The sequence below is a fragment of the Triturus cristatus genome, chromosome 11 (genome assembly GCF_964204655.1).
Source record: "Triturus cristatus chromosome 11, aTriCri1.1, whole genome shotgun sequence".
Lineage (NCBI taxonomy): Eukaryota > Metazoa > Chordata > Amphibia > Caudata > Salamandridae > Triturus > Triturus cristatus.
Window position 1 is genome coordinate 836302217 of NC_140594.1, and position 19148 is coordinate 836321364.

General features: G+C 42.2%; 1 protein-coding gene across 1 annotated transcript in view; it reads right to left on the minus strand.

Annotated features, from left to right (window-relative positions):
- Nucleotides 1-19148, minus strand: part of ATP6V1H (ATPase H+ transporting V1 subunit H) — a 187760-nt gene that overhangs the window by 54905 nt on the left and 113707 nt on the right. Inside the window, exons 9-10 of the mRNA XM_085634598.1 lie at nt 15198-15390; nt 8826-9004 (exon numbers count right to left, since the gene is read on the minus strand). Coding sequence (XP_085490724.1) covers nt 8826-9004; nt 15198-15390 — 372 coding nt within the window. The remainder of the gene's footprint in view (nt 1-8825; nt 9005-15197; nt 15391-19148) is intronic.

The following is a 19148-nucleotide window of genomic DNA, read 5'->3' on the forward strand; positions in this document are numbered from 1 at the left end:
AGCATCCTGAATTTGTCCTTCTGCTGAAGGAATTGAAAGGTCTAAAAGAGGATGAAGGCCGAAGCCCTTTAAAAGAACAAGGAAATAACGCGAGTACCATTAAAATTCAGATTTCTGAGGTTGGGGCTCTCTGTATGGCTCCTTTTGTTTAAAGAGCCTGAACTTCCTGCAGCAAAATGGACAAGTGGTCCTCCGAAAGCTGCTATGATGTAGGTGAAGAGGAGGTGGCTGGGAAAGGAATGGTACTGAACATTCTGCGGGATCACCTGTTGGATGTTATGGCCTCCCAGCACACGTAAATTACACGTCTTTAAGGTTTTTGCATTTGTTAAAACAAATCACAGGGGTGTGGAATTTTTTAAATAGTCTACTTGTCCGAGGACTAAAAGCAAAAGATATCTACTTGTCCTGTAAAGAGATCAACTTGTCCCAGCTGTTGCCTAAATGGATGTGCTGGCCTATGGGTGCTAAACCTATTGGTTCCTTTATTCTCACACACCATAGGCTTGCATAATCCCCATACACATTACACAGTTATGAGTTCCAACTCTTACTATGAGTTATAACTCTTACAGTATAGCATACATTTACTTTATTCTCTATTTCTTCAACTCTCCATGCTTCCCCCCTGCTCTCCCTTCACAGCCTACATGTTACCTTTCATATATTCTCTCACAATGCAGTCTTCCATTTTGTTTCACTATTTCCCCAATTCCTTTCATTGCCATTTTCTCATCTCAAGTCCAATGTTGCCTTATGGTATCCACTCTGTCACCAGCAATGCCATTCCCTTTTGCTTCCAATCTTTCACCACAGGCCGGCTCCAGAACTCTTGCTATATTAGTCACCCACCTTTAGCTACATACTTATATTACCTCAAATTTCTAACCATAAGCAGGCTGTTCTATCTGCACAGCTACTCTCTTACCATACTCTACAAGTCTACATGTTCCACTTTCATCTACTCTTAACAAAATGCTCCATTCCACTTCACCTCCTCCCTGTCACTGCAGACTCCATTTCATTTCCACATCACAGCAGAGGCCCGTTCCTATTCATTTTCCAGCATACTGGCTCGAAATCCCCTTTTGTTTCATGACAACTGCTCCTACTCCCTTGTCACCTACTCGCAGACTATAGGTGCTTACAACTCCTTTTTCAACATGTACATTGATATGTGCTTCCCACTGGTGAGACTTCTTCACAAAGTGGAAATGCAGTCAGAAGAGAAAACACTTGCACCCAACCACCTATTATTGCACTGGAAAGTCCGACAAAAAGTAATAGTTTAACAGTCATTTGAAGTGGCGATAGCCACCATGATAATGCTAAAAAATATAAGTTGCTCTGATTTTTGTCACTAGAATAAGTGGGAATTGAGGGGACTGTGCTTTGGTGTCTGGGACTTAATAATCATATACCAGACTGTACTTCATTTTTTCCCGACATGGGGTTGAAAAAAGTGGTCCATGGTAGTTGCTGATGCAGTTCAAACAAAAAGTTGGATGAAGCTGTAGGTGCAGGATTTTCTTTTCCTAACGAAATAAAGGTCATGTTATCCTGACTGCAGTTTGAAATGGAAAGGGCATGCAGATAATGTGACTATAACATTTTCTGATAGTCACAACCCCTGCCATCAGTCACGACACATTAATGTAGATTAACCACTGAGAAAGAACACTCCACTATGTGCCAGATTAGAAATTGGAAACCGTGCATTATATTTTTTTTCGTGCACATTTAATTGTAACACAAATTGGCATACTCTTTTAAATGGATCTGTAAAAAAACGTACTTCCTTTTTTGATGCGATTCCACAGGTCGACCTGAAATTCACCCTGCATGTGAAGATGTGTCACATATACTTTTGCGAGTCATTGCTTCTTGCATACCCTATGTGTTTACAGTGTAAGGCAATATGGGGGTCGGGAGACTGTAGTCCATATGGAAACTCACTCAGCAATGCAGCAAACAATCGCAAAGCAGATATGTGGGTTTCCCATGGCAGACTTGGTTAGCTAGTGACTGAGCCGTGACAATGGCACTTGATGACTGACACAGTCCGTTCCTTTCAGCCCTAGAACAATCCCGTTTTTCTCGTCATTCTATAAACAAATCTTTTATGCGGTCTAAAATAATGTAATTTTTTTTCTGCACCAATGTTGTATTTTTTCAATTGTTATTTCTTGCGCCAAAGCGCTTCACGACCTTCAGAAGCCTTCCAGCCTTCCAAAACCGCAGACCACCCACCAGAGGTGAAGGTGTGCAATAAAGACCAGCTTTACGCTGGCTCAATGGGAATACAAAATTGTCAGATGCATTTGGTTCTTTGAATCTGAGAAGAGTCGACTGTTTCCTGTGTAACGTCCTTGCGTTTCTCCATTGATCTTGTGTGCCGGTGGCGCCCTGGGCTCGCAGACACTTTTTGCTAACATTGAGCAATATTTTTAAACAAAATGGGACAACTGCCCACCAAAGAAAAACACATAATAATTTCCTAACTGAGTTCACCATCGAAAAGAGGGGCTAAACGTCCAAAAGCTTACTAAACTCAACAGCCGATCTCAGCCTAGAGAACAGACGGGCTTCCAGCCAATCAGTGCCTGTAAAACATTTCCTTCCACTGGCGAGATTTGCATCCATGTTTCTCCTCGATTTTTATCAGTCGCCACAATGCAGGTTCTGTTTACCGTATTTACGGGTGGAGACAGTTACAGACACAGATTTTTAGGCGGCTCGCTAAAAGTAATTGACAGTCAGGTTACAGTAGGTGTAGGAGGGTAGAAAGAATATCTGCTTGTCCATCGGACAAAATAGAGTTTAAAACTTCTTGTCTATGACAAAAATCCATATGTTCCGGGCGTCGGGCGATAGAAATTCCCCACCCCTGAAATCACAACAAGCAACATATAACAATGAATCGTAATCCACGTCTTCTTTTTTCTTTTTATTCATAAGGCCTTCATAATAGCTCCCATCAGCCAACACGTGTTTCGTCGCGTAAGGAATGTAGTCCCACGACTTTCTCAAGGCTGTACAAGTGAAAAACACATACAAAAGGTCAATGTATGGAATCAAAATTCTAAATTAGATAAATTTCCATCGTATAAAGTTTAACACTAAAGTAAACAACTGTATATTTGAGATAGACAGGTGGAGTGAACTCTCCATAGAGTATATAAAACCATTTCTTTTGAAATAGCTCACGTTATTGTGAGTAAATTGATGATAATATTGCTGATATTGTGGATTTGAGGCTATAACCCAAATATAGATGGAGAGAAAAGGAGGTTTAGCCCATATAGACCAGAGTCTCAACCATTAGTATTCAGCATACCAGTTAACGTTCTAAAGAGTACGCCACACCTACGTATCCTTCAGGTTTTAACATGCAAACCGTGACGTGTACCTGTTTATACTTAGTGCCTAGTGTTCAGCTATCGATTAGAAATTCATAAATGATACCTAAAGGCACCCTTTCAAATAATGAAAAATATTTTACCTACATTTTCCGTATTTGCAAACTCCTGGAAATAAAGGAAAATGCAGAAAGAGGTAGAAACAAAAGCGCGTGTCAGAATGAATTTCGAGGAATCTGGTTATAACATCAACTGTGATCATGCTCAAAAGAAACACCTACTTAAACTGTGGTGATAATTCCAGACCACAACGGGTTTCAGTTTCAACGGTGTCAGTACAAAAATCTTAATTCTTGTTATCCCGAACCACGCCAATTTCAAGTGTGTTGTAAAAATCATATATATGTCTCTGTAAATATCCATAATATGTACAAAAACCGACTAAATGATGTGACTAATCACCGAAAAGAGTCCGTAAAATGTAAAGGGCTAATACTATCTTGTCACTGTGATCGCGTTGGAAACCAAATTAACACGAACGAAGCAGAGTGCTACTTGCAATTTACATTAGTGGCTAAAGAGCCACTCACACGTATGCGTCAATCCACAGATTATTCACCCATATCCTAGAGTCTTAATTAATATCACTATAATGGTGTTAAAATTAGTGATATTAGTCACATCATTTAGTCGGTTTTTGTACATATTATGGATATTTACAGAGACATATATGATTTTTACAGCACACTTGAAATTGGCGTGGTTCGGGATAACAAGAATTAAGATTTTCGTACTGACACCGTTGAAACTGAAACCCGTTGGGGTCTGGAATTATCACCACAGTTTAAGTAGGTGTTTCTTTTGTGCATGATCGCAGTTGATGTTATAACCAGATTCCTCGAAATTCATTCTGACACGCGCTTTTGTTTCTACCTCTTTCCGCATTTTCCTTTATTTCCAGGAGTTTACTAATACAGAAAATGTAGGTAAAAATGTTTTCATTATTTGAAAGGGTGCCTTTGGGTATCATTTATGAATTTCTAATCGATAGCTAAACACTAGGCACTAAGTAGAAACCGGTACACGTCACGGTTTGCATGTTAAAACCTGAAGGACACGTAGGTGTGGCGCACTCTTTAGAACGTTCACTGGTATGCTGAATACTAATGGTTGAGACTCTGGTCTATATGGGCTAAACCTCCTTTTCTCTCCATCTATATTTGGGTTATAGCCTCAAATCCACAATATTATCATCAATTTACTCACAATAGCGTGAGCGATTTCAAAAGAAATGTTTTTATATACTCTATGGAGAGTTCACTCCACCTGTCTATCTTAAATATACAGTTGTTTACTTTAGTGTTAAACTTTATACGATGGAAATTTATCTAATTTAGAATTTTGATTCCATACATTGGCCTTTTGTATGTGTTTTTCACTTGTACAGCCGTGAGAAAGTCGTGGGACTACATTCCTTATGCAACGAAACACGTGTTGGCTGTTGGGAGCCATTATGAAGGCCTTCTGAATAAAAAGAAAAAAGAAGACGTGACTTACGATTCATTGTTATATGTTGCTTGTTGTGATTTGTTTTAACAAATGCAAAAACCTTAAAGACCTGTAATTTACGTGTGCTGGGGGACAAGATGAATATATGCTAGCAGATGCTTTCTTTTGTGGAGTTTGTGGTTCTCCGCACCTTACAGCATCGTCATAATAAGTAGATGACAGGAGATTGAGTGTGTGAATCTTTGTAGTGGCGCCTATATACCTATACCCAATACCACGTGCCCAATTTGCAGATGTTATGGCCTCCCATTGATGGAGATAATAACTCATTCTTCCTCCTCCAGCAGGGTTGTGTGCAGCCAAGGGTAAACTAAAATGTGGAGTCTGCTGCCAGAGCGGCAGGAGACTCTGAGGTTTGCTGTCCCTGTGGGCCTGAAAGCTGTCTTTTGGATCCCTTACCCCAACCCCAAAAAGGAATGGTGTGCCTGTTAGGTTAGTGAGCCTTGGCATTGCCTATAAGTGAAACCCCTGGTGATGCTTCGAAAGGGGTGTAACTGTTGAGGATACTGCCTTGTGGGTGTGGAGAAACAGAGGGAGGGTGCTGTAGCTCTATTTTCTTTAAAACGCTCTAGGGTGGAGTCAGCCTTCTTGTTAAATAGGCGAGACCTGTCAAAACCTGAGAAGTCAGTCTATCTTATCCACATGTGGAGCCAGAGCATCACATTAGTCACAACTGCTCAGCCAGAATAGTTGGTTGTGTCCAGACCTGGACGTTTGCCACATTTGACCGCGTCCTGGCCATTCTGAATGGTCTGCGGTATTTTGGGCCAGAATTTCTTCTTGGATTCGAATAGGACAATAGGATCGGTGTTCTCTTCCAGCATGGTTAGCATGACCGGAACTGGCATGGGGCATAGTGCTGCACATGGAGTTCTAGCTGAACCCAAAGCAGATTCGGGAAGGACAGGCTGAACTAAGGGTGAATCCATCAACGGTAACCTGACTGGTGGCCAATGTGGATCCATGGGGCCAGAAGGCGCACCAGAGGAAGTTGGCAGAGTAGTCCCAAAGATCCACAACATGAATTCATTGAACACCTCAATCTGTTACAGCATTGCTGATGGCACCAGAAATTCAGGGTGCATCGGGATCAGCAGAGGAATTGTCTCCTCATGGTGGATTGGGAACAAGAACAAATGACACCATGACATCCTTATGCCTTCAGATTGAGTGGCCAGGCTGGGACAATGCCAGCTTGGACTAATGTTTCTTTCTAGACTTTGACTTACCCAAGACTTGGAATGTGACAAAATCTGTGTCTGAAGTGGCCCCGAGCGCAAGAATAGGTCTGTGCTCTCGAGATTTAGCAGGGACTGGAGTGATAGGACTTTCTATGGTGTTCTGCAACACATTTTGTCTTTCTGATTCCAAATCGCCTTTGGGTGCATAAGGTCACATTCTTTGATGGCTTCGAGTCATGAACCAACCCCAATTCCCAGAGACAAATTGGGGAGTTGGTTGGTTGTCTCAAAAATCTGCCTGCAACAGTCTTAAGTCCCATAGTTTTAGGACAGGACATGCTCCCCTGCACAGTGGAAAATAATTGTGGGAGGAAAATCTCATCAACTGATGAAAAAAAAAAAAAAGGAGCATAGAATCTAACTTCTCAGTGAGCTTCAGTGGTGCTTGTATGCAGCTGCAGCAGTCACTTCAGAGGTGGAGTAGGGTTGACGAGAAACCACACACCACCTACTGGCACACAAGGGTTATGCTGAAAAATCTTTCAGATCCAGTTTGGCACCTGGGGATATTCAAAATGTGTGGAATCGGAGGTTAGATGTATCCATCAGAAATTACTCAACACAATAATAGTTATTTTGACCTCAGGGGGGGGCGAAAGGCTCAGAATACTTATCATGGTGGGAAGTTGTGACCTTCAGGTTACAGCTAAATCTGAGCAGTATATGTAATATTCAACACAAGTATTTTACGGCTATAAACACCTAAAAATGATAGTATTGTCAAGATCCTGGTGTATCTAAAACAGTTATTTACTTTAGAGGTGGTCTCCGGTATCAAGGCTGATGTGGACGGTATAAAGCCAATGTTAAGTTCCATGTGCTCTTGGGTAAATTATGTCCTCTGAGAGAGCACACAATGATAAAGCTTTTGCTTAAAATAGACTCTTTTAATCAGTGAAGCTTTTGCAGGATCAATTGTGGAAACTACAATGGCTCATTATGGTGGAATTTTAAAGGCAATGTGAGCAATGGAGCTAAATATTTGGTAGGACATAAAAGAGGAATATTGATAATGACAGATACTGAAGTGATCATCAGCACAAGGATCTATGAGACAAAGCGCCTGTGAAACTCACAAGCAAATACATGTACTTGGGGGGGCCCGCACCTGGTTTTATGGACTTTAGAGACACGCTAATTAGTAAGGCAATGCAGTGTGTAAGGGAAAATCTAGCTTCTAAAACCATCAGCAATGAAGAAGAATCTAGTGTGACAATGAGCGCAAGTAGGAAATGTGACAACCTACAAAACACAGAATAATCATGTAGAGCTGAAATAGAGTTGAAGACTTATACGTCTATCCTGGTTCACAATTGAAACTGCCTGGTAGGTGGTTCTATAGGGTATTGGCGCTCCTGGGCAATACGCAGGTAAGTATACTCTAGTACTGAGAGAGGATTGCGGTGCATAAGGTTAGGGAGAGCGGCCCTCCTCCCCAGCATGAGGATATCCACTGGTAAAACAGAACAGTCCCCTGCACACGCTAACAGTGTATCAATGATATCAATAACAGTGTAACAAAAGCTGGAGTCTTTGCTGGAACATGCGCTTCAGTTCATTCACAACAGCCTTAGCCAACATGTGTTTCAACGTGCTTACGGTTGTGCGCAGCGGCTTCTCAGGGCTATAATGCATGCAGATCCTTAAATCCGGTTGTGTTTCCGTCCCAAATGGGATTCAATAGGGTCAAATGTTAGACACAGTTAAGACTGCACATATCTTGTGTTCAGAAATAATCCCTCCTATTCACAGTATATGTATCCTGGATGAGTTTCCCAATAAGGAGTCCCTTAAACGAGGATTTAGTAATAATGCAAATTTATTCAGGCATGAATAAATAAAATCCGTGGTGCATTGCACCCACTCGATTCAGGTTTCCAGCGTACACGCCGGAAGGAGCTCTGTTCATCACAGAGGCAAAGGTCCCGTATTAATAGCGGTAAAGATATGGCTGACGGTTATTTTCTTTAACACAACCTGCATCGAGGGATTATGAAATGCCGGAACCAACTTGCTCAAGCTTTTGCTTGGATTTGGGAATTTACAGGAGAGGGCATGTCCCGGAAATTCCTTGTACAGTTCCGAAAGGAGACGTGACCCTTGCCAATCTGGAAGCCAATTGGAGGCACTTGGAGCACTGCTAATGGGCCATGATGTCAGAGTAGGAATATGTACACAGGCTGAAGAACAAGTCTAACAATCTAGGGATCATCTCCCCTTCGTAAAGTCTACTGAATCTGCCCACATTCAACTTATTTACACTTTCCAGATCAACAAACTATGTTGTTATAACTCAAATTGATGTTCAGAAAAGGCCTAACAGTCAGTCGTTAATCAGATACACAATTATGGTGCAACCATTAATGTTAAGGCAAGGACAAAACCTGGTACTCCATCCCCAATGAAGTTAACTGTAGCAACAAAGTGGATTGGTGATCATTCTAATACAGCACGCTGTGTCTCTGCAAGGTTCTATATGGGATTTTCATCTCAGAAGAGTAGCAGGGACCAAGGTTTGTTATATGCACCATTCAAATAAACATCGCTAATGTTTTGAATCAAAGTCTCTTTAAGGAAACTGATATTACAAGTTAATAGTCATAAAAATCATGCTACAAAACCAAAAATGACAAACATGAACAATGTCACATTGTACCTGAGATCCTGAACACTTTCCCCAAGTTTGTCTAAAAGAAACTTAATGTCGTCCACTATGTCCTCGTCGTCATACTTTTGCTGTTCCAGGTTTTCCAGCTGTTTAAGGACTTTGCACTGAAGCATGGCAAGAGCATATTCTTGACGTGTTTCCCTCTCCGTAGATTTTTCCAAAAAGTTCTTAAAATAAACAAAAAATTAATGTGAACATTTTTTAAAGTATTTTTTCACTTAACAACCAACCTATTTGAATGAGCTCTATTAGAAGAAAAGAAGATGTGCCTAACTCCAAACAATCATTATAGGTCTGATGTTAAATGTGCAGCTTTGACCTTCAAACACTAAATGTCAGTCATATAGAGCACTGCAAACCACGTTTTGCATTCACACCACTTAAACACATGTAGTAGATGGGGTCATTAGGAAAAACTACTTAAAGTTCATACATTGTTTCTAACCAATAACAATTACAACCTTGGGATAACCACAGATTCTGAGCAGACTCACTATTACTAATGCTATCCAGCATGACTCTCAAAAATAGATTTAATTCCTAGGTGCTTAGTGTTAGACCTGGCATCATTGGCGTGAGTCTCCCTTCCATTTTGTCGGATTGCCTCCTCTGTTTTTGATATGTTTTTGCTGGTTATATGCTTTGGGCACTGTGCCACTGCTATTCAGCGCCACAGTGCAAGTGCTCCCTATGTTAAATTGATGTATTGATTACTGACTCCATGATTCGGTTATTTGATTTACTTGTCAGACCCTAGTACAGTGCACCATGTGTGCCCAGGGCTTGTAAATCAAATGCTGCTGGTGGGCTTGCAGCACTGGTTGTGCCACCCACAGAAGCAGCTTGTAAAGTGTTTCACAGGTCTGCCATTGCAGAACCTATGTACGGTCTGGTACTGCCATGCTGACTGACCAAGTGCACCCACTTGCCAGTCCCTAAACCTTCCCTTTTCTTCATATCAGACACCCCTGTGGTAGGCTCAAGGGCAGAGTGCATTGTAAGTATAGGGTAGGACATGCTCTGGTGTGTGTAGCATGTCCTAATAGTGAATTACAGCCATTTTCGTTTTTCACCATTTCAAGGCTACCTGTTCTCCATAGGCCAGAATGGGCAGATAGATTACTACATTTTATAATACTAACTGACTCAAGGAACATGGTAGAAATTCGAATGTAGTATGCCTGAACTCAGAATGATAAACTACATCTTTTAGTTAAGTTGGTTTTAACATTCTGTGTTTGAAAATACCCCTTTTAGAAAGTAGGTATTTTCTTGTCCAATTATCCAAAGCCTGCCTCTGCTAGGTTGTGTATCCCTTGTCTGGAGTTTGAGTGACAGGGCTGGGGAATTCCAGGAGACAGAATGAGTCAGCCCAGTGGTGAATAGGGAGATCTGTATCTAGATGGGAGGGAGGCGTTGCACCTGGGACCTGAATAGGGCTGGACCTTCCCTCCACAATGCTGGCTCCACCTCCTGGGGTGCGGCTAATGTCTCTGCCCTGCACTGTGAAAGAAGAGAAGGAATCATGTCAACAAAGTGCTCCAGGGCAGTGCTTTGCCTCCGCAATGATGGCTCCACCTCCTGTGGGTGTCTGATGTTTCTGCCCTGCACTGTGAAAGGAAAGAAGGAGTCCTGTAAATAAAGTGCTCAAGAACTGGTTTGGACTAGGCAGAGGCTTTTTTGCCTTCAGAGAACAAAGGATTTTGGGGTATAAATATTGGGACCCAGACCAAAGAACTTTAGATCACTTCTGGGAACAAGAAAAACCTTTGCCAAGGAGAAGAACCAAGGAAGCTGCAAGAGTTTGGTCTGCCCCTCTGCCAGTGTGCTGTTTGCTGGGTTGGCCTGCAGTGGTGTCTTCATTGCCAAGGAAAAGGAGAAGTACTTTTCCAAAGGACTTTCATCATCTTACAGAATGTTTCTCCAAGGGCTTGAACTTGTGCTTGCCTCCTGCTGAAGTCTCAGGGACAACAGACTTCACCACCAGCTCCCCTTTGAATTTCCTTGCTGGGAATTCTATCTGCAGAAGCCTGCGTGTCGCTGGGAGCTGGAAGCGCGACGCAACGAGAAGAAGCATGTCGCCGCCGCAGCTGTAGTCGTTGCAGAAGCATGCTGCCGCATCTCACAGGAAGCGTTCTTTGTCGAAGCTGTCTGCTGTCGCATCACCGGAGAAGCGCGACGCCATCGAGAGGGTTGCCATTGCATCTCCGGAGAAGCGTGTCGCAGGGCCTGTCGCGGCTCCAAAGTACAGAGAGGTTGCAAGGCTGCCTCGGCGTGAACACATCGTCGTCGCATCGAGGGCACCATCTTCTCGCATCGCATCAGGATTGCTGCATCGCATCGAGGCTCCATCTTGCGCATTGCAACCGGGCCGCAGGCCGAGAACCTACGCATCACCCCCGCACCGGTAAGGATCACGACGCATCCCCTACCTTGTGCAAGCATTGAGGCGCGACGCATCATCTCCCCCAGAGCACAGAACCAATGCATCTCCCTCTGCGAGCCTTTTGTTTATTTTGCGTTACACATCCAGGTACTTTTGTGAGAACTGTGTTGCATTTATCATCAACTTGAACTAAGTAACTTTTACCGTCTTTAAGTCAATCTTAAGTACAGTATTGTGGATTTTTTGTCTTTTGTGGTCTTGTGTTAAGTCTATATACAGCATACTTATTTTTATAAAACCTGTGTGGTGTCCATCTGTAGTGTTTTCACTGTATTACTGTATGTGTTCACAAATGCTTAACACACTGCTTCTGAGATAAGCCTGTCTGCTCGTGCCAAGCTACCAAGGGGGTGAGCAGGGGTTATCTAGGAGTGTAATCCCCTTATCCTGACTTAGAAGCAAGGGTCCCTTATTGGACAAAGGTGTATACCATTGCCAACTAGAGACCCCCAGTTCTAACACTTAGTAAAGATTCCCAACTGTTGATCAATTAAACAAGGAGTTAATTAAACTAATTGTGAAGGTAAACTGAAATGTTGATTGTCACCTCGGTTGTGATGCTACACTAAAAAACACAATTATTTTCCTGTTGCAGCATGCATAAAGTAGTAGTTGTTCCCTTTCTGACTTGCGCAGGAGGAAATGGAAAAAGCATCAGAACACTCACGAAATAGAGGAAAATATTTCTATTCTTGTGAGCTTTGCTCAGGACGCACTACTTCTCCCAGCCATGAAAAGCCAGCTGCATAATGGGGGGATTGAACACGGATTATCAAAACAGATACAAATCTAATGCAGATGGAACCATGTTTGTGCATACATGCGATATATGGTTGTACTCTTTTTACCATACATCTGCCTGCACTCATCAAGTCCACTATAAAAATACATCATTTCTGTGCAATTGGTTTGGCACGGTTTTGACCCAGTGGTAGGCAGAAAGGAATAGGGAAGCCTCTGTTTAGGAGTAACTCTCACCAATCTTGAGGCTGAGACTACAGATCTGGGCCCCCGTTGTATCCCTCCCTCTACCACTATGTAAGTTCTGTTTGTCATAACAGCCAACCCTCTGAAATCTTTTGAATAAGTCACTTACTCATGGCATTGCCCCTAGCAGGTGCAGTGGTAAATCCCTTGCTGAAGAAGCTGGGTGACGATCCTAGGCTGATGAAACACTATCGCCCCATTTAACTTTCTTTATCTATTGCAGGCTGGTTTCCGACCATCCCACAGTACAGAAGCAGTGAAGTTCTGTCCCCGATGAGAGTTGGATTTAGACAGGAGTCTATGCTAGTTCTCCTGGATCTAGTACCCACCTTCAATACCATTGACCATGCAGTTCTGCTGAGCCATCTGAAGGCAGCCAATCTATCACGTCAGGCTCTGAGTTGAATATCCTCCTTCCTAAGAGGCAGAACGCAGAAAGTGCAGTTAGGCTTGTTTCCTCTTCCAAGACTCGTGTCAGGTGTGGGGTTCCCCAGGACTCAACGTAATCTCCTTTGCTATTTAATGTTCAAATCTGCCCACTGAGCTCAGTCTTGACTAGTCATAGTGTAGATTCTACAAGTACGCTGATGAGTCCGGAAATCTTCCCGTTTGAGGGTGCTACCCAATCCCATCAGGAATTTCAATCACAGGACGGATATCTGGCCCGACACCTACTGGTCCATTGTGCTCATCCTGTCCCAGCGGCCTCCGCCAACAGCATGGGCGACATAGTAGCCATGACTGCCTTGATATGGGGGATCATGGACAGTTGATTGTCTAAGTACTTTGGCCTACTGAAATCCATTAGGAAGGTCACTCCCTCTTTTGTCACCCGAGGCTCTGAAAGCAGCTATTGTAGCAGTTAATTGTGTTCAGCTTAGACTAAGCAAACTCTATTTGGGTCTCCATGCAACTTCTTAACACAAACTACAAATCATTCAAAATACAGCAGTGAGGAAAATCTGTAAACTGCACATACATGTGCAATTCTCGCTTGCCTTGATGAAGCTTCACTAGCTCCCCATCAAACAGAGAGCTCTCTTTAAATGGCGTATCTAATTTACAAATCCATTCTTGACCAGGCTGCAGCCTTGGTAACAAGCAGAATTAAGAGATGTTCATACTAGAGCTCTCAGATCCTCTCTTGCCAACCAGTTGAGGATCCCTTGATTCAAGAGACTGGGCAGAAGGCAGGAGCTTCTCTGTCTTGTCTTCCATCTTATGGAACTCTCTCCTTTCCTCGGTCAGGCTGAAACCTAACTTCCTGAGGTTCAGGAATCTTTTGAAGGCTTGGCTGTTTAAGCAAGCTTTTGATTAGCCGGAGCCCTCTCTCCTTTCCCTTCTGGTTGCCACAGCACCAAGAAACCCTTCAGTGTACGTTCACCCTATAGGTTTTCCTAAAATAATAATCAACTTAATGAGAGCATGGGCAAATGATGCGTCATAGGGCTGAATAAATGTTTACCACAAAGAAATAATGTGGGGTGAGAGTTCAAGTGTTCAGAGATTAAGGGCGTCATTTAGCATATGGACCTTGGGCTCACTGCTCTAAACATCTGCATGTCCAGGTTTTTAACAGGCATTTTTCCCCCTGTTAAATTCCATCGGATTTAACCAGCTGAAATTTTATGAAGGATACAAAAATGATTGCACACCATAATTAACAATCAATAAACTTTACTAAACCTATACTTGTAATCCTTGTGGGAACCGAGGTCTGTAGACAGATTACAGGTTTAAGGAACAGTTGTAATTTGGCCCTACGCGGGGTGGCTAGCACAGAGATGGAAGGGTTAACAACAGTATAATAAATGTGAGATGAAAGGAAGTGAGAAGTATTTTCAAAGCAAGTTGTGGTGCTCAGGCAGAGGGTAGAGAAGGTGAATGCCAGGAGACAAAGAACCAATGTAGGGATTCACAGCTATACTAGAGTGGTCAGAAAAAGCAAGCGAATGGTTGAAAAATGAAGGCATGGGTGTATCCCTGAAGTAAGACTGTTGACAATGGGGCAAAAGGACAGTAGTGTCAGAACACAGTAAAGTATAATGAAATCGGTTTTGCGATGTGTGAATCGGGATGACAATGGGACTATGTGGGATTTAGGTTGGAGGTGTTTGTTGGGTAGAAGACTGATCACAAGCCAGGCCGCTTGGTTTGGTCGATAGGAGATAGAATGCAATTTTACAGTTTAAGTTGTTACAGTGATCATGGTAGAAACTGGATATAGATGTGACAGAGGTAGCTATGAATAAGTTTTTAGAGTGGGAAAGGGGGAATGCTTTGAGACGAGGAAGGACAGGAGAGGGGTAGGCTATCAACCGTGGCACGTGTTAACTGGCCCAGCAATGATGGGCTGCCCACAAAAGCTTCATCCCATAAGTACTGCTCAAGGACTAGCACAGGCTTTATTCAGTGGTCTCACAGATATAGCTAACCACATCTTGGAGCCAAGGAAGCATCTGAGACGCCTGTTAGCATGAGATCATTCAAAGACCAATTTGGCTATTCCTAGGTCAGGGCAGAAAATAGCTTTGAGTCAAGGGGGTGGTGAAACTCCAACAACAGCTTTGGGAATTGAAAGATAGACACTGATGAGTTTAAGGGTATTGTTAAAGGGCCAGTGAAAGGTGTGCAGATGTCAGATTTAAATGCAATCACTGAAAACTAAGATGGTTTGGTACAGGCATATACAGAGTTCCAAAAGTCAAGGTGTTAGGTACAGTTTTCCTCCTTACTACAGAATGGACAGTGAAAAGTACAGAACTTTTTTTTTTTTTTTTAAAGTAGTGAATTCTAAAGGACATTTATATTACATAGTAGACAGCATGGTGAAAATACCAGCAATGTGAACCCATTCAGGATAACAATCTATCAACATTTTTCTTCAGTATATTTACTACACTACTAGGTAGAGTCCAAAGACTTACTTTGAATGCAGCTAGAATGATTCTAGTTACTTTTTCTTTAACAGATTCTTGCAGGATGTCGGATAAGACAGGAATGATATTGTATCTACGAAGATATTCACACATCTGTGGGCTAAACGCCAACAACCATACTGAGAATATCATTTGGTATTGAAGCTGGAATCCACATTTGTTGCTTAAAACTCCCATAATGCTGAAAAAGACGACAACAGTAGAAGGTTGATCAAATCGCACTATTTAAAAAAGAGATTGCGCATATTCACAATCACAAAATAAATTTAAATTTATTGAGGACAATTCCATATCGAAATCGGTTTAGATAAACTGTGAGAGTGAAAGGTAGAAGCGAGTCTTTGGTACGGGCAAGGTCAAGACTCCACTAACAATGTTTACATCTGTAGTACATTTCATGCAGCAGAGAGAATTAGTTCTTGACAAGCAGATGTTGAATATGATAATACTGCTGGGTAGTAATTAAACAATAGATGGTTGACATTTTGGCAGAAGTCATGTCTCGGTATTATGGCAACATTGAATGCTTTATGTTGTGATTAAGCAACTTTCTTTACTAAAAGCAGAAAGGAAAAATAGAGAAGAAAAACAAACTACTTTTCTTTTTTAATAAGCAAAACATTAGGAGCATTTGAATATATTCCACCGTTGATCAACAGTAACAGCAAAAACTATTACTGGTGTTAAAATAGACTATTGCAATTCATTTCTGGGTGGATACTTCAAGAAAAACTTGAAAAAGATCCAGGTACTGCAAACCTAGACAGCCAGAGAGGAGGTTAATATAACGAAGTATAGTCACATTATGCAAACTTTAAGATAAACGCGCTGGCTAGCTGCAGATAAAAAGTTCAAATTCAGGACCTTAATAAGGTCTCACAAATCTCAGTTTACTTCCACTCAATATACCTCAAATATATATGTTACGCACCTCCTACAACTAGGGATGACCTTTTGGGAAAAGCAACGCATGCCAAACTGACCGAACATGAAACTTAGAAGAAGTGTGTAGAATGTTGGTTGTATCCTCCTATCTAAAGCTAAAACTCTTTGGAACACACTGCATAGCCATCTAAGAAGTAGCAACAAACGCATAGGAAGGCCTTGAAGACCTCGCGTTAGACCAGTTTTTAATTGCTGAATTTTGTTAGCGCCTAAAACCCAAGGGTATACAGTGATGTGTAAATTATAATGATGTGATGATGGCTTCTATACAAATGCTGACCTCGATTCAATCCTTTCAGTTAAGTTGGCAGAAGCGTTTTTTTGTACATTAGCTCATGGGATCACTATTTGAGTGCAGTACTTAACTAAACTTTTTATAACGACCCAATTTATAGAAAGACAAACTTCTGCGACCTCCCCTAATTTTAGTGGACATGAGGTAGAGCGTTTTTTTTAATGTAACTAAAGCTTTGTGTGTTAACGCATTGTCACTTACACACAGACCATTTCCGTTGACATGGCCACTAAATATGCATAGACATATAGTTTTACTGATAAAACTATAAAGCACACAAACAATGTGTAGTAATCAGGTTTCAGTGAATATTTATCATATGTGCATCACCATAAAAATCATTTCATGTATGTTCATCCTATTAAAATCTGTTTCCAGTACATTTGGGAATTACAAAAAACATGTGCTTCATTTTTGCCTTCCCAAATGCTGAATGCAAATAATTAATTTACAGGTATTAACATTGTGTATGGGTTGGAAACAAAACAACATCCTACAGCCTTTCCTTTCATACTCCCTGCACTCCAGCAACACTGTGACATAAGGAATATGCTACTTACCAGTATGCATCTGTTCTTGGCATAAAGAGCTGTAGATCTACACACTGTGCATAGATCGCCATCTGGTGTTGGGCCCGGATGTTTGCACTTGTTTTAGTCTTGGAAAGTCTTGGGAAGTTTGGATCATAGTGCGCATGGGCATCGGCTCCATCCTCAGATTGTTTTTCGCCAGCAGGAAAATGATGGAGCTTAATAAGAAACAGGAAAGATGCCCATGTATGCTGCATCTAAGTAAGATAATACTGGAACAGATAAAGGTAGCCGGGGAGGCGGGTGGGCGTGTGTAGATCTGCAGCTCTAGAACAGATGCATACTGGTAAGTAGCATATTCCGTTCGAGGCATATGAGCTGCAGATTACACACTGTGCATAGATTGTATAGCAGTATCCTCTCCTAGCGGCGACCACCAGTATCTGTTGAAGTAGTTTGAAATAGTGTTTTGAGCACAGTCTGGCCCACACTAGCTTGTTGTTTAGTTTGCACATCGACACAATAGTGTTTTGTGAATGTGTGCGGTGTGTGCGGTGTAGACCATGTAGCTGCTCTGCAGATATCATCTAAGGGAATGTTCCCTAAAAATGCCATTGAAGCCCCCATCTTTCGTGTAGAGTGGGCTTTAGGAGGAACACATAATGTACGTTTTGCTTTGTGGTAACAAATCTGTATGCATTTGACAATCCACCTAGCTATCCCAGATTTTGATATGGGGTTGGCCTCGTGTGGTGGTGTGAAAGACACGAATGGTTGTTTGGTCTTACGAAAAGGTTGTATTCTCTGTATGTAGTACAGTAGTGACATCTAAGGTGTGAAGAGCTCTTTCTGCGACTGTTTGTGGCTGCAAGAAGAATACGGGCAGCTCCACACATTGATTGATGTGGAAGGTAGAAATTACTTTAGGGAGGAATTTAGGATGAGTTCGGAGAACAACCTCATTAAGATGCATCTGCAGAAAGGGTTCCTGAATGGTTAGTGCTTGCAGTTCACTAACTCTTTGTAGAGAAGTAATAGCTACTATGAAAGCAGTTTTCCAAGTGAAGAATTGTAGCTCACATTTATGTAGAGGTTCAAATGGAGGCCCCATTAGTCTTGTGAGAATGATGTTTAAATTCCACACAGGCGAAGATGGTACTCTGGGGGGGGGGGGGAATTACTCTGGAGTCCTTCCATAAAGGCCTTTATGGCAGGTACTCTGAAAAGTGAGAGATGTTTTCCATTTTGTAGATATGCTGCTATGGCAGCAAGATGCAGTCTGATAGAAGTGTAGGCTAAGTTGCATCTTTGGAGGTGTAGTAAGTAGCCTATGATGTGTTGGATATACACATCTAGGGGATCAGAGTTGTTATGGCAGTATATCACAAATCTTTTCCACTTGGCTGCATAGCATGCTTTAGTGGTAGGCCGTCTAGCTTCTTTGATGACATTCATACAGTCAGGAGGAAGGTTAAGGTAACCGAATTCTAGGAGTTCCGGAGCCAGATCGCTAGGTTGAGCTGAGCGGAGCTGGATCTTGGATGTCTCCATGGTTCTGGGTTAAGAGGCGTGGAGAGAGGTGTAATTTTTGGTGCGGAACTACGGAGAGTTCCAGCAGTGCGGTGTACCATGGTTGTCTGGCCGAAGTTGGTGCAACTAGTTTGAGCGTTAAGGAGTGTTGCTGTAGTTTACGCACTACTAGTGGAATGAGTGGGAGAGGCGGAAAAGCGTACGCAAATCTGCCTGACCAGTTCATCCATATCGCATTGCCTTTGGACGATGGGTGAGGATACCTGGCGGCGAAGTTTGGGCATTTGGCATTTTCTTGGGTGGAGAAGAGGTCCATCTGTGGTTGCCCCCACATCTGAAAAAACGGTTGAAGAACTTGTGGATGAAGTTCCCACTCGTGGATTTGTTGTGTTTGACGGCTCAACAGATTGGCTATTGTGTTTGGGCTCCTGGGACATGTTGGGCTACGAGAAAAATTTTCTGAGGTACAGCCCACCTCCATATGCTCTGTGTGAGCTGAGAGAGCTGCAGAGAGTGTGTCCCGCCTTATTTTTGGATATAATACATGGCTGTCATGTTGTCGGTGCGGACTAAGACGGTCTTGCCTGATATTTGTTTTTGAAATGCTTTTAAGGCTAGGAATATGGCTAGTAACTCCAG